Source organism: Protopterus annectens, chromosome 11.part0, assembly GCF_019279795.1.
Source record: "Protopterus annectens isolate FY-2018-M chromosome 11.part0, PAN1.0, whole genome shotgun sequence".
NCBI lineage: Eukaryota > Metazoa > Chordata > Ceratodontiformes > Protopteridae > Protopterus > Protopterus annectens.
In genome coordinates, this window is record NC_056745.1 from 405,142,140 (window position 1) to 405,156,486 (window position 14,347).

The following is a 14,347-nucleotide window of genomic DNA, read 5'->3' on the forward strand; positions in this document are numbered from 1 at the left end:
TGCAGTTTTTATATACCTCTTCAGTTAACATTCAGTACCGCACTCTCATTTTCTTTAGTGCAGGTCTTAATGGTATTACCCCATAAACCTGAGGTTTTGTATGCTGCTAGCTCAATGAACCATTTAGTTTCATTCAACTCTGTATCATCAAATCACCTCTTTTGTTTTTGTTTACACATTTTATAACCATAAACAAACTTATGATCTTCATACTTAGAAATGTGCTGGAAAATTTGCATTATGTTTATGTTTTATCTTACAGAGGACAAATGGTTCAAAATTCTGTTTTATAGCATGCAGTTAGTTTTTCCTACATAGAATGAGTTGCAGTCCAGACAGACAGCCAAGTAAACAACATTCTTTGTTCTACAATCTGCATACAAATCAAAACAATTTTGTTTTCCTGATACAGGGTGTACATAGGATTCTGCCTCCACAATATACTCACATGCTTTGCAATTTCTGCACTTTCGTATACCTGCACATTGTGAAAAAATGTTCCTACTTTTTTTCTATCTTCCCTTCACGACATAATAAATCCTTCAGATTTTTACTTCTTCTAAAGCCAAAAACTGTGTTTTCTCCCACTACCTTGGCTATTTTTTCATCCGTCAGCAAAACATTCCAACTCTGTTTTATTATACCACATATTCCCCCTGTGTTATTACTATATGTTAACAGCCTCACATTATCCATCTGTGAGGCTCTAGACTTAACAGGTATTCCATTCTGTTGTCTATGGGAGAACCAAGGTCTAGACCTATTACTTCTGTATTGCTTACTTTTAGAATTAGCATCTTTAACTCTATTTTCATTGTATCCCCTTCGACATAGGTTACTTTCTAACTTGTCTAATTCTTGTTCAAAATGTGTATCCTGTGTACATGTACGTGACATATATGTTCAATGGTTTAGTAAGAGGGCAAGTTGATAGAATTTCACCTGATCAGTCTAGAGCCTGAACATAATGCACTTTTCCAGCACATTTCGAAGTATGAAAATCATAAGTTTTAAGTTTATGGTTATACAATGTGTAAATAAAAACAAAAGGGGAGGTGACTGATAAGACAGAGTTGAATGAAACTAAAGGGATCATTGAGTTAGCAGCATACAAAACCTCAGGTTTATGGGGTTATACCGTTAAGACCTGCACTAAAGAAAATGAGGGTGCGGTACTGAATGTTAACTGAAGAGCTACATACAAACTGCAATTTCATTTGAGTTTTGTATCTGAAGAAGGGCTTGGTCCCGAAAACGCTCATTCCTGTGTTTTTAATTGCGTTTTAAATAAAAGTTTTGAAGCTGTTCAGCGTGGTGGCCAGGACCTGCTTTTGACTAATGAAATGGAGAGAGAATTAGGGGGAGAGAGAATTAGGGGAAGTTGTTAAAGAGCATAACAAGGACATTTGTTCAGGTGTGCTGTAACATATCCACAGTAAAGTTCCAAAGGGAAGGAAGAGAAGTGATACAGACCTTGCTCATAATACATTCACTGGAGGCTCTTATGGGTTTGTATTTGTATAATCCATTTATGGAAAATCCAGTCCATTTAGTGTCCACTCATGAGGACAAAGTTTTTCTACCAAGTCACTGTGTAAGTGAACCAGCCAACTCTGTAGAGCACTGAAGAATGTATTCTGGCTTTAAAAACAACTCCCTGACAAACACTACCACCTGGTAAATGCATAGAAACTCATACCATCTATTTTTACCAATATGTCATACTACCACCACTGAACCGGACTATACCCAGAGGTATCCCCATATCAGAAATGGGAGAAGCTGTTGTAAGCCTAACTTGATTGATCTAGTCCGGATATATTCGCTGAGTGGAAGAAACAGTGTATTCCACGTGTTGTGCCAAGTGAACTGATCAACACAGACTTGAGGCATTTGATATGAGCACTAAATGACTGAGGAGGAGGAGGAAGGAAGAACCCGTTTTGCAATACAGTTCTGGTAGCTGAATCATCTACCAAGCTTCTCTCCAGCAGTAAGTGAGATGTCTAGGTCACCTGCAAACGGTACATGTGCTGGCAGGTAAGCAGAATGATGGAAATGAAGTCTTATCAGAACAAGAATGCACGAGTCCTGCTGTACTGGACAACTGTCTAGTAATGGCAGAAACTAGTCTAATACGAGGATGTCTTGTAGTCTCTAGACTGGGAAAACACCTTTGGCAAAAAGGTGTAATGACTGCAGTGAATACCTGGGTTTTTGAGAAAGTTGCGGCTTCTGGAAATATACCATCTATTTATGCTCCAGGCTTGTAGAAGCACAGGACGATCTGAACTTGATCACTAGGTAATCTCAAAACAATTACATTAATATAAACAGCAAAAATCCTGACCTGTGAAAAAAGCACAACTGGCAGTATAAAGAAGTTGTGAACTCCAGTAAGGAGCCTTCCAAGCACAGGAAGACAATATGAATGTCCAAAGATTGCAACCAATGTTATCTATAAAAGATGGGGAAAAGAGTTAAGTAACTGGAGGATAAACATTGCAAGGTAAATGATTTGTGGGACGAGGTTCAGGCTGTTGAGATTCGGAACTGTTCTTGAATCCCGGGTTATCTTTGTTATTAAAAAGAAAAGGACATAATAAATGCAACCTTGCCAGTCTATTGATAGGACAGGCTGGATGACTTCTTTTATAGAAGACACAGGATTATGAGAAATGACCAAGCAAGCTGTTGGCAATCTCCTCAGAACTGGATACTCGCACTGCTTTGACCATGTCAAAACCCCTGGAACAGTCAGCATTTCCCATTCTAGCTGCTGTAAAGAATCCTTGTTGGTCAGACTGCTGCACCTGCCTTATGCCTGCTGGGATGGATGAAGCCAAGGTCCCTGGCAGCCTTTGTGCATTCTAGTGCAGGGGCCTGAAAATCTATCCTAGTTTCCTGCTGGGGAGCATATTTCCCTGCTGCAATAAGACACTGGTCACAAGCCTGGAGCATCCATCTCAGTGTTAACCTCAAAAATCTATGAAAGACACTATAATACCCTCTAGAAATAGGAGGAGGTTCAGTCAGGTAACTCTGTTATGGACAATACCAGTACATGCTGTCTTGCTTTTCACATCAGAAGACTCATACATCTCTAAAGGGGAGGCTAACATGAATTCTGAGGGTGACAGGGCCTTCAAGGTGTCATAACTGTCCCTCTGGCACTTGGTCTAACAATTCGATATTTTTCAGTGCTTCCCTTGGGAGAAAAACAAACAATGACTGCTGGGATTTGGTTGTGAATATAAACACAAGATTCCTGACACAGACCAAAGCACCTTCTGTGACCTGCAGCAGCAGAATTGTATTGTTTTTGGGGAGTGGAGGGTTGCCCATCCACCCTGCTGGCCATCAAGTCATACCATCCCAGTTGCTCAACAGACTTGTTTTCTCTCCTTGGAGACACTGTCCTTTGGCCCACTCATTTCCTAGAATGACATTCAAGTGAACTGGGAGTAAAGGCAGATGTGTAACCAAGGGGGCAAATTTTTCATTAAGCCTTACCTCCCACAATGCATACCCACTTATTTCCAAGTGTTTGACACACAACTGTCTTTGCAGTGTACATCCTCATCTACGTATGCTGCATAATCAAGTGGGGTTTAAATAATTCTGTCAGACTAATGGGTAATACTGCCAACATTAAAATCAGATCCAGATCATACTAAAGAGCAAAGAATGAAGTAAACTGATTGACACAACAACATATACAGCATGTATATGCTTAGTAGCAACATTAAACTTATTTATTAGGACTAAAAGAAGTTGCATTTTCAAACAGCAGAGTGAATAAAGAAGGCACCATCTAAAATATTAGAAAAGTTTCAAAAGTGCGAGACTATTGTTCAGCTGCTTGGCATATATTAGTGGAAGAAAATCACCAAGACTTGCTAAGCAGATTTTACAATTAGCAATGCTGAAGATACACAGCACACATCCGATGGGAACTGCATCATAGATTACAGCCGCGGGGATGCTAGAGAGGTGGACCTCATGGCTCAATACAGTAGTTTTGTATAGGGTTACATGTAAATTAGCATACCAACCTTTCTTTGAAAGTACATTAGCTCGTCCATTCACTTCAATGTTAGAAGGCAATGAAGGTGGCAAGTTAATAGTTTCTAAAAGCTTCTCAATTCTTTCATCAGATGATTCCAAAGCTAGTGGGTTTGAAATTGTTGTCCCTTGTTCACATCTAAAGAGAAATAAAAGCCAACTTGAAGCTATATATTCAGCTACAACACAGTGTATTCTTTTTTTATGAATCATAACTTGAGTGAAAAACTGTTATATTTGAATAATAGTAGGAGACAATAACATCTAGTTTTCCATCATGTCTATCCTCCCTTCCTACCTTTCGCACCTATTCCTCTACCAGTCTTGTCAAACATTCTGCTTGCCCATTCCACAGATCAACAACCCTTTCTGTGAAAACGTATTCTGCATGTCCAGGAATTATAGTAGGAGTTGGCTCCTACAAGCAGTCTCAATACAGACTTTAGAATTCTTTCAAAGACATCAAACCATCAGAGGAAAAACCATCAGGCAAGCATCTGTAAAAATGTGCGTTACAAGTTTAGAGTTAGTGATATGAAAAAATAAGAAAACATGCTGATGTCATGACAGTACAAGTCAGAAGGCTAGGATTGTAGTAATATATGGAGAATTACCAAAGCCACAGTGTCTGCCATAGTAAGTAGCAGCTTAAATGTGTGATTTTCAAGAGTTTGTGGAGTAATGCTCAGCTTAAGTTTTTAACTTCAGCAAAACACACATAAGCAGTGAAAGCATGCCATGTGTTACAGGAAATTCCCTTTTGCACAGTGACTCAAATCATCTTTTGGGACTTCACTGTACATTGTACCCAAGAGTGTAGGCAGGCATACTCATTTGTTCTCAACTGAATACACGTTATTCAGAGATCTGCTCAGAAAGTCTAATGTATGGAGACCAGAAGATATTATCACAAATTCAAGTCTACAACATTGTTACATACATAACTTACTTAATGAGAAGACTGCCAATCTAAAAATCAAATTTTATGAATACAGGAGCAACAGTGCTTGTGGAAACATCTGTGATGATGTGTGCATTTTTAATACGAGGTGAGGTGGAGTAAGCAGTTTGAGCTACTCAGCACAAAAACTGAAATTTTTGGCTATATACCTGGTATGTCTTGGAAAAAAGGTAGCTGAGGCAATAATGAAATGGTTTGGGATAAAAAAAAAAACACTATGCTTTAAATGAAAAATTAAGATGATTACTAAAATTATTGGCCTGCAGTTTAACAATTACAATCTTAGAAGGTTAGAAAGGTTTGGACCAGAGAAATATTAGATAAGCAATTCACAAAGAAACAATGGGAGGACACATGTATGTCTCCCAAATATGCAAAATCCAGAAGATTTAGGATATTTCCTTGATGTGTTTGCACAGGCATTTTTATACTCCAAGCAGACTCCAAAGAATTTTTCCTCACGTAGATTGCAAATGCTGGAGGTGTGATGGGGAAGAACATGGTAACTGGGAACATATTTTTGGGAGTGTAATGATTTGGCAGACTTTAAAAATTCCCATAGTACATATAAAACTCAAATCTTCCTGACAGAGTCACTACAAATACTTTCACGGATAGTGCAGAATATTTTTACTAAGGATGGGATAAGAATTCTCAGACGTGTGCACAACTGAGTGCCCTTATGGGGACACCAGGTTTTGTTGATAAATGGCATCCCTAGATGTAGACATAATCCCTTTGTTTATAAGCTACGCGACACAGAAGGACTTTCTTATGACAATGGATACATGTTGGTCAAAAGTTAGGCCAGTCTCCACAATGGATACATGTTAGTCAAAAGTTAGGCCAGTCTCCACACAAGTTCAAAAATTCTGTCCAACAAAAAACAGTTCAGTCATCCATGGATACTGAAATGTAGTCATTTTCCCAGCTGTATAGCAGCAAAGATATTAGCTAGTTCTTTACAGAACTGGGTCCCTGCTGTAACACAAAGAGGCAAGTCCTTCTGGGCTCTCCAATTTTCATCCGGCAGTTACATCCTTACATTTGTTGGTGGGTGGCCTAATTGGTGGCAGTTTAGCAGCTGGTTGTTGAAAGACCCAGAGGTTAAACAGCAGGTTGAAAGACTAGCTAGAGGTTTTTAAACTAGAACACCAGTAAAGCTGATCTTATGGTAGATAACATTTACAAATGTCTCAATGTCTCGGAGGAAGATTACATGCCATGTTATTGAGAAAAGAAAAAAAAAAGAAAAGAAAAACAGAATGAGAGAGAGAGAGAGAGAGAAATGCAGCTCAGCTAGAAGAGTTAATAGAACGTATATGGATTCTGACATGGATACTGAAGTTTAGTCATCTGATATTTCAGATTAACAGCTTGTTATTGTAGCAGAAGAAATACCAGAAAATGAAACGCTAGCCAACAGGAGCAAAATCTGGACATATGCTGGTAGACGGGCTACAGAACATACAGGTTGAAAAAGACTATACAAGATGATAGGACAAATGAGGAAGACAAAACAGTTGTAAACAGGACAGCGTTAATAGCCTAGCTATGCATTTCAATAATCTGACAAGTTCTGGTACCCTTGATAAGTGTAAGCAGGGGCTTGGAAGATTTACAGGCTACCTTTGTCCATTAGGGACATAGGTGCCAATCCAAGTATCTTTTTTAGCTTATGTTTATTCCCTGATGCATACTAGCCATCAGCCCTCTAGTGGGCAATAAGGCCCATTTGTTCTCCCTTCCTTAGAGAGGAGAACCAGTTAAGCAAGACCTCCATCCATACAGTTAAACATTTTCCAATGTGGCTTAACTCCTTATTGCTTAACAGAGAACACAAGAGCTCATCTTTCAAAACTACACCCTCAACTCACCCAGTGCCCTACCAAATAACCAAACTTGGGACATTTAGGTTGTTATTAAGCATCCATCCAAGTCGCACAATCAAATTAATAAAAAGTGTTTTTGTCACTATTTCTGCATACAGTATGGTAATAAAACAGGAAGGAATGAGAAAAAGGCAAAGAGAATCAATAAGCTTTCACAGGCTGAATGATCCATTGGCCATGGATGAAATAATGGGAGATGTGCACCAAATGCATAACAAGGACACAGGGTCACACAGCCTTCCAGTGGATCATTGCAACAATAGCAGCAAAATGTACACTGGTACAACCGTTAGCATGGTATAAACAGGTGGCTACTGAGATGGCTATGGAAGAATGAAGTTATACTAGTCTTGCTCACTAATCTCAACAAGTATAACACATGCTGGAGTTATAAACCCACTGTACTAAATAAAGATGTAAAGATACAGACTATGGCCTCTGCAAATATCTTGAGAAACTCTTATGGCATTTTTACAACTAAAAAAGGCAAAGTGGCTACTACGTTCAATAGTAAGACAAAGATGCAAGAGATTTCTAGCCAATATCCATGATGAGATGGTCTAAAAGGCTGTCACACAAAACTATAGAATGATTTCCTTTTTGAAGATCAATAAGCTTTTAAATTGCCTAATCGTTAATGGTAGTTTGTCCCATTGCCTTCTTGCCCTACCCTTAAAGGCTTCTGTACTTTTCTCTTCTTCCTTGTTCATTCATTATTTACCAAAAAAAGACATTCTTAGTGAACTTATTATGGACCAGAAATGTTGCATCTAAAAAGTTACTCTGATGGATTCATTTTATCAATCATTTATATAGCAGAGTTTACTTTTAATGGGGTACAGCACTGATCACAATTTGACCAACTGCAAGCTCACACCAGGTTACTAACAGAGGAGTATAATGGGTCTCTGATCATAAATGACATATTATGTGTTCAAGACATACATGCCAAGAAATTCACCTAGACAGTGAAGCTCGAGAGGTGAAGCTTGGCATCCATGTTGAGAACACATAATAAAGGATTATCAGAGACCCAGTCATAATTCTTTGCAATGCATGGAGCTTTATTTTTTTTTCACGTACTACTAGTTTAAAAAAAAAAAAAAAAAGGCATAAAGTGTTTTGCCAGCGCTCAATGTTGTAAAGCAGACAGCGTAACATGCCTTGCATAGGAAAGTCAGGGAAAGATACTACAGACAGCAGGCAGGAAAGAATTGTGTTATTAAATTTTGACTCTTGTCTTTGCTGGCCAGTACTGGAAGTTTTAATTACCTAGTGAAATGCAATTGTTAAGATCAGGTCTTGTGCTATAAGAGCTGAACTGGTTTACCTCTTTCGCAATATCAAGCATAATCACAGCACTCCATGCACTACATAGTAGCAGCAACAAAGCTGAGTATAAATACAATGTGCACAGGGAAACGGTAAAAGAACATAAAAGGCACAGGCAGCATTGAAAAATGTATTCGACTACATATACACTTCATAGAAAATAGGCACAGTAGAAAACAATGGGCTGGATCATAAGTGTACCATAATGTTAATGTTTTAAATTCTCATTTGAAATGCAATGGGTCAGAAAATTCTTTTTATTTAAACTCAACTCAGTTCACTCCTATAAAACAAAATATAGATTTTTTTTTTTAGTCTTTCTTCCCATATAAATGATTTTACAACAGTAAATCATCTTGTGACACAACCAGTAAATCATCTTGCAACACTTTCTAATGATTTAAATTATCCTGTATTATAATTGCAAAAGCAGTTATCATACTCCAGTATGGCCTGACAATACTTTGTCTAGTGTAAAGAATGCGAGGCCATGCAACATAATATCTTGATACCATAGCTCTATCTAAACTGCCTCTTACTTTGTCTTGCAAAGCTCAGAGTGTTCGTTATTGAAATCTTCAGATTTTCAAAACAATCACAAACTGACAATCTCACTGTCTAGTCCACATGGAAATTTATAATTCTCCTTGCTCGTGTACATTAATCGGTACTTGCGTATTATCGCAACCAGATTTTCTCAGTTGCGAAATGCGCATACCAGCACAGATAGGAGTGCATGAAACAATTGAGACCGTCTTCGTAAATGTGTAGTACTGCCCAAAATGTTTACATTTACTATAAGGTGGTAATCAGACTCGGTATGTCTTCGGATTACCTTCAGGAACAGAAACCGTGGAGAAAACCCTCTTCCTGTTTTTTGCATTTTACACACACACGCTACAGTTTTCATGGCTGCTATCATACTCTCGTTTGTATTTTTTTTAACTTGTAGAAGGAATTCTTCAGAGAAATCAAACACAGGCACTGAGCAATTGTTTTAGCTACACTTGCTTACTTTTAACCATTATTATATTCACAAATTGTCAAAAAAATAAAGGTCAACAAAACCATCACTTCTGTCTGTGTTTGCCTTCTCTGAAGGATTCCTTCCACACAGTGAATACAATTCGTTCATCACACCGACAGCAGGCATGACATTTCAAGTGTGCAACACGCATGCAAAATATAGGAAGAGGGTTTTCTCCACTCTTTCTATTTCCAGAGGAAATCCAAAGTTATCCCCCACCAATACAGAACCTGAATACCACCTTCCAGTGTTTCATGGCCCCGTTTCTACTGAAGTAAGCGAAAATCGCAACCGGGAAAATCTGGTTGCGATAATACGCAAGTACCCATTAATCTCAAGAAACTTTATTCATTGATGCCCATTTAAACAACTCATCTACATAAATTTGAAATACTGACCGAGCCTTTACTATTATTACCATACTTACTAGTTTCAGGTCTTCAGCAAATTTTGCTACATTTATTGTCTAACAAAAAGACATTAAATATGGCCTCCATCGATCCCTGCAGTACTGTACTGTACTGTACTTGGTATACTATATTCATATATACTGACTCTACAACTGATACCCTTTATCTTGAAGGCAGCTTCCTGTCAATTCAAATACATGTTCTGTCCCCTATCTTGTAGGGATTTCATTATAGAGGAATTTTCACAGAATCAAATGCATTTGACAAATCCATGTGGATAACACTTACCAGAATGTCATAATTTGCTACCAATGCCTCTGAAAAGAAGGATACTAAAATCACACACACACACACACACACACACACACACACACACACACACACACACACACACACACACCCTTACCTACCTACTTCTTAAACACGCACACCTCTTAAACACTTAAACAGATACATGCACACACCTATCTCTAACTTGTCCATTCGCCCGCAGTCCAAACATCTTCTGGAATTCAAATTCCGCGCGCATGAAAGATGAAGATGTAAACATTTGTCTCCTGTGTTTGTGCGACCAGATGCAAAGGACGCCCTTAAAAAAAACATGTATATATATTTTTTTAAATGAAAAGAAAGTTAATCTCCCGGCCAATCAGTGAGACTAGTGCTGGAACTGGCTCTGATCCGGGGGGGGGGGGTGCAAGTGCACCCCCTTGCACCTGCCTGAGGACACCCTTAAGTGTAATCTATATGGACAATGACAATGAAGTTTCCTGAATCCCACAATGGCATACCACACCACACCTCTCAATAACACGTAGGGCTCACCATTATGAAAATATGTACATAAATAGGAAAATATGAATAAGTGATAAACAGTGATTAATTTCTCTAGTGCAGGACATGGCAAATCACTAGTGTGTTATTTTGTTAATAACTACTTTCCCTTTCTAATACTGCTTATTATTAGATGGTAAAGTTACTCAGTTAAGGCCCAAAAAAGGTCTGGACACCATAAGGAGCTATGGGTGTGAAATGGAAGTATATAAAAAGGCCCTATAGGCTTGACTGATCTCTACAATGTCTGTTGAGATAAGCTTATTAGTATTAGTGTTTTGCTTTTTAATTTCGCCATATCTTTTGGGTTTGTAATACCATGACAGAAATGGACCCCATTCCCAAAGTCAAAGTCAAAGTATGATTAAAGTTCATGAAATTAGTATTGTTTCAATCTTTGATGTCAGCCAGAAGTGCTCTTTGCAGCACCTGCAATGTGCCCAGTAATGACTACTGCAATTCGTACGGAGTTACATGTATTGGTAACATACCTAAATAGGACTGTAGATTTTTTTAATTTTTTTTTACAAGGCCTGTTACTCCTACTACTATTGGGACTGTCTGGGTATCTTTCTTCCAGATTGCTCTTGTTTCTGCCTGCAAATCTTGATATTTTCCGACTTTGTCTCTCTGTATGCAAGACACTGTAGTCACTGGGTGTGGAGATTTCAGTGATCAATGCTATTTTTGTCTTCTTTTCATGGGGCACTATATCCAGTTTTCTAGCATCTATCTTTTGAACTGTTGGTAATGGATGATCCCAAAGACCATCATTTTCTATGATGCTTTGTGGCTCACATTTCCAGTGTTTTTCAGCCACTTTAATACCGCAAGGTTGCACAATCCCCCAGTGCAACAGTCTTGCCACATTATTATGCCTTTCAGTATATAGTCCTTCTGCCATTAGTATGTCACAACCAGCAACAAGGCATGCAACAGTTTCAAATTGTTTTATAAAACGTACATTTGTCTGTTTCTCCCTAAACCAACATGTACGTAGCCCACTATCTTATGCCACCAATATTAACCTTTTATCTTTTGCTTTGAATTCTCCTCTCCTTAACCATTCCTCCATTTATTCCGGATCAACATGAGGTTCTTCCAGAAGTTTTCTATACTTGCAACTATATTTATGTATTTTCCATATTTCTTGCCTTCTCACCTGATCCTTCACTTTATATTCTTTCTTTTGTTTTTTGGCACATTTAGTCGCTGCCTGATTTTTATCCACTTTTAGTTTGATTTCCATTCCTGCTTGATGCCAATATGCTAGTGCTAGCCTAAGCAGGGAAGTCATCTTAGATTTATTCTCCTAATGTTTCAAAACTTTCACTACATGCGAGTCTTTTGAAGTCAGCATGTATGTGCAGAATCCCACGACTGCAGATCTATACATGTAATCAGTTTCAAGGAGGCCAATCCCTCCTTCAGAACGGGGAATATATAATCTTGGTATGTACTGATTTTATAAAATTATTTGCTGAGCATGAAGCATCCTTGTTTTCCTATCCAATTTATCCAACACGTTTTAGGGCAGTCAGTCACTCCAAAACTGTAAGTTAGGACAAGAGCAGCAAATTGATCTATAGCTTCGATTTTGTTCCTAGATGTCAGCACTGTTTTCAGGATTCATTTAAAGTCTTCTAAAATATTCCTAAGTTTTATACGCATTTGTTGAGGTTTCACTGTTGATCCCTCATCAGTTCCCAAATATTCATACACTCCCTCTTGCTCAAGTTCTTTTACATCACATTCTTGTGCCAAACAGATGTGTTTTGGTGCTGCACTTTTCCTGCTTCAAAGGCTGCTTTTGCACATTTATCAAGTCCAAATAACATTCTTATATCATCTGAAAAAGTTTTGACAACTTGCAGTTGTGCTCTCAGTTCCTCAACTGATGAGCTATGCAGTTTTAAATCAAAGAGAAGATAAGAAGTCTTTACACTTTGTTTTCTAAATTAAAGCCATGGCCTAAGATGTTATGTAGACAGTTTAATGGGTTAAGGGCAAGGCAGAATAGCAATGGTGACAGTCACCCTGGAATATCCCCCTTTTATCCCTGGAATAATAATTTGTCCTTCATCATGGTTTAAAAGTGGTCTGCCACTGTTTTATGGTTACTGTAATGCAGTCGATCAGTGTAGGATGAATCATTCATTTTTAAACACTTTTATCCATGAATGTGGGATACTATCAAATGCTTTTTTTGTAGTCAATCCATGCCATACTTAGATTCTTCCCCTTTTTCAGTTCTCCACTAGGACTTTAACAACGAATGATCCTTTGTTCTACATGACTTTCTTTTATTGCCCTTTTGTTCTATTGCCATAATTGAGTTTTCCTCGAAATGAATTCCAGTGCATAGTATGTACTTCATCGGAAGGCAAGTTATTGGTCTAGAATTTTTAAGGTAGCTTGCAGGTTCACTCAAGAAGGAGCACTGATTTTCCTGTTAGCCAGGTTGGTGCCTTTTTGGGGTGCGCATACAAATAGTTCTTACTCATGGTTAAATCTTAGTGCAAAGATGTTAATACTTTTACCTAGAAGTTAGGTACTGCATCTGGGCCTGGGTTTTCCAATTGGAGGCTTTTCTTAACTTTGTTTTAATCTCTCTGGCTGTTACAGGATATGAAATGGGATGAAGTATCTTTAAATGTCTTATTCTTTTACTTTTTCTATTTAGCATCTTTGTTATATTCCACAGGATCTTGAAAGATACCTCTCCAAAATCTATTTCTTCTTTTTTGGGTGGTCTTTCAATTCCTTTTACCTCGTTTCCCAATTCTCTATAAAACTTTTTTGGGTCATCAATAAATTGCTTATTTTGTACTTTTCCTTTATATTTATCTGCATATCTTCTAAGTTTTTCTGCCTGTGCTGAGATTTTTAGTTTATTTGTGACAGTGCATGACAGATCCTATCTATTCTAATACTGCGCACTGCTTTTATCACGTCTATCTAAGTATTTTTGTTGATCTGTTCCTTCTTCTATGACGCTTCTCGTCTTAGCCGCTTTATAGTTTTCTCGGTTTGATACTTCCAGGATGGTGTTCGATTTCTCCCCTCTCTCTCCCTCGCTCACTACCCTGCATTCTCCCCCACTACCCTGCATTCTTGTGGTACAACTTATCAGATATTAATTTAGCTCCACAGTAATATACCCTGTTTACTTCTGTTATATCGCATGGATCTCTATGGATGGTCCTAATTACTGTGTTCATTTTGTTTTATCAAACTTCTGACTTTTTGGGTTTTACTGACCTTCTGCAGTCTATTTCTTTCATTGATCTTAATATGTCTATCGCAAGTCAAGCAACTTTTCTCTTAGCTTTCTCTTCTTCTAAACTGAAGGCACATTTTTTGTTTTCCATTTCCTGCGGGCATTCTATAGAAAGTTCTAGTGGAGCTTCCTGTGGCACATTCTCTTCAATTTCATCCTGTCTCATCCATTGCTCTGTCATATGGGAACTCACTGACCTATCACTCAACATTAACTGCGTCAGAGTTTCCAGTTTCCTGGTCCTTCCTTTGCTGTCCAGCTTCAAGTGAACATTTATACGGGTTTCCTGTGGAAGACTCCAAAATATCTTCATATGGCACCTGACCAGTTGCTTCTTGTTCCACTGGTTTCCCCTTAATTTGGGGTTCCATTGCTCTATCCTGTTGTGGTGCTTCTAAATTAGATTTTCAACACTGAATCCTTCACTTTGGAGGTATTCCATAACCTCAGTTTCTATTTATTTAGAAAAGGAGATCAGTAATGGAGAAGTTAGTTTTCCATAGTCTTATTTTTTTTTGCATTGTAAAGTTTTCCATGTCCGGATTC

The 14,347-nt window shown here is 38.1% G+C and overlaps 1 protein-coding gene across 1 annotated transcript in view; it reads right to left on the minus strand.

Annotated features, from left to right (window-relative positions):
- The window catches only part of DEPDC4 (DEP domain containing 4), a 362,627-nt gene that overhangs the window by 279,841 nt on the left and 68,439 nt on the right, over positions 1 to 14,347 (minus strand). The window contains exon 3 of the mRNA XM_044087899.1: positions 4,056 to 4,204. Within this exon, the coding sequence (XP_043943834.1) occupies positions 4,056 to 4,204 (149 nt within the window). The remainder of the gene's footprint in view (positions 1 to 4,055; positions 4,205 to 14,347) is intronic.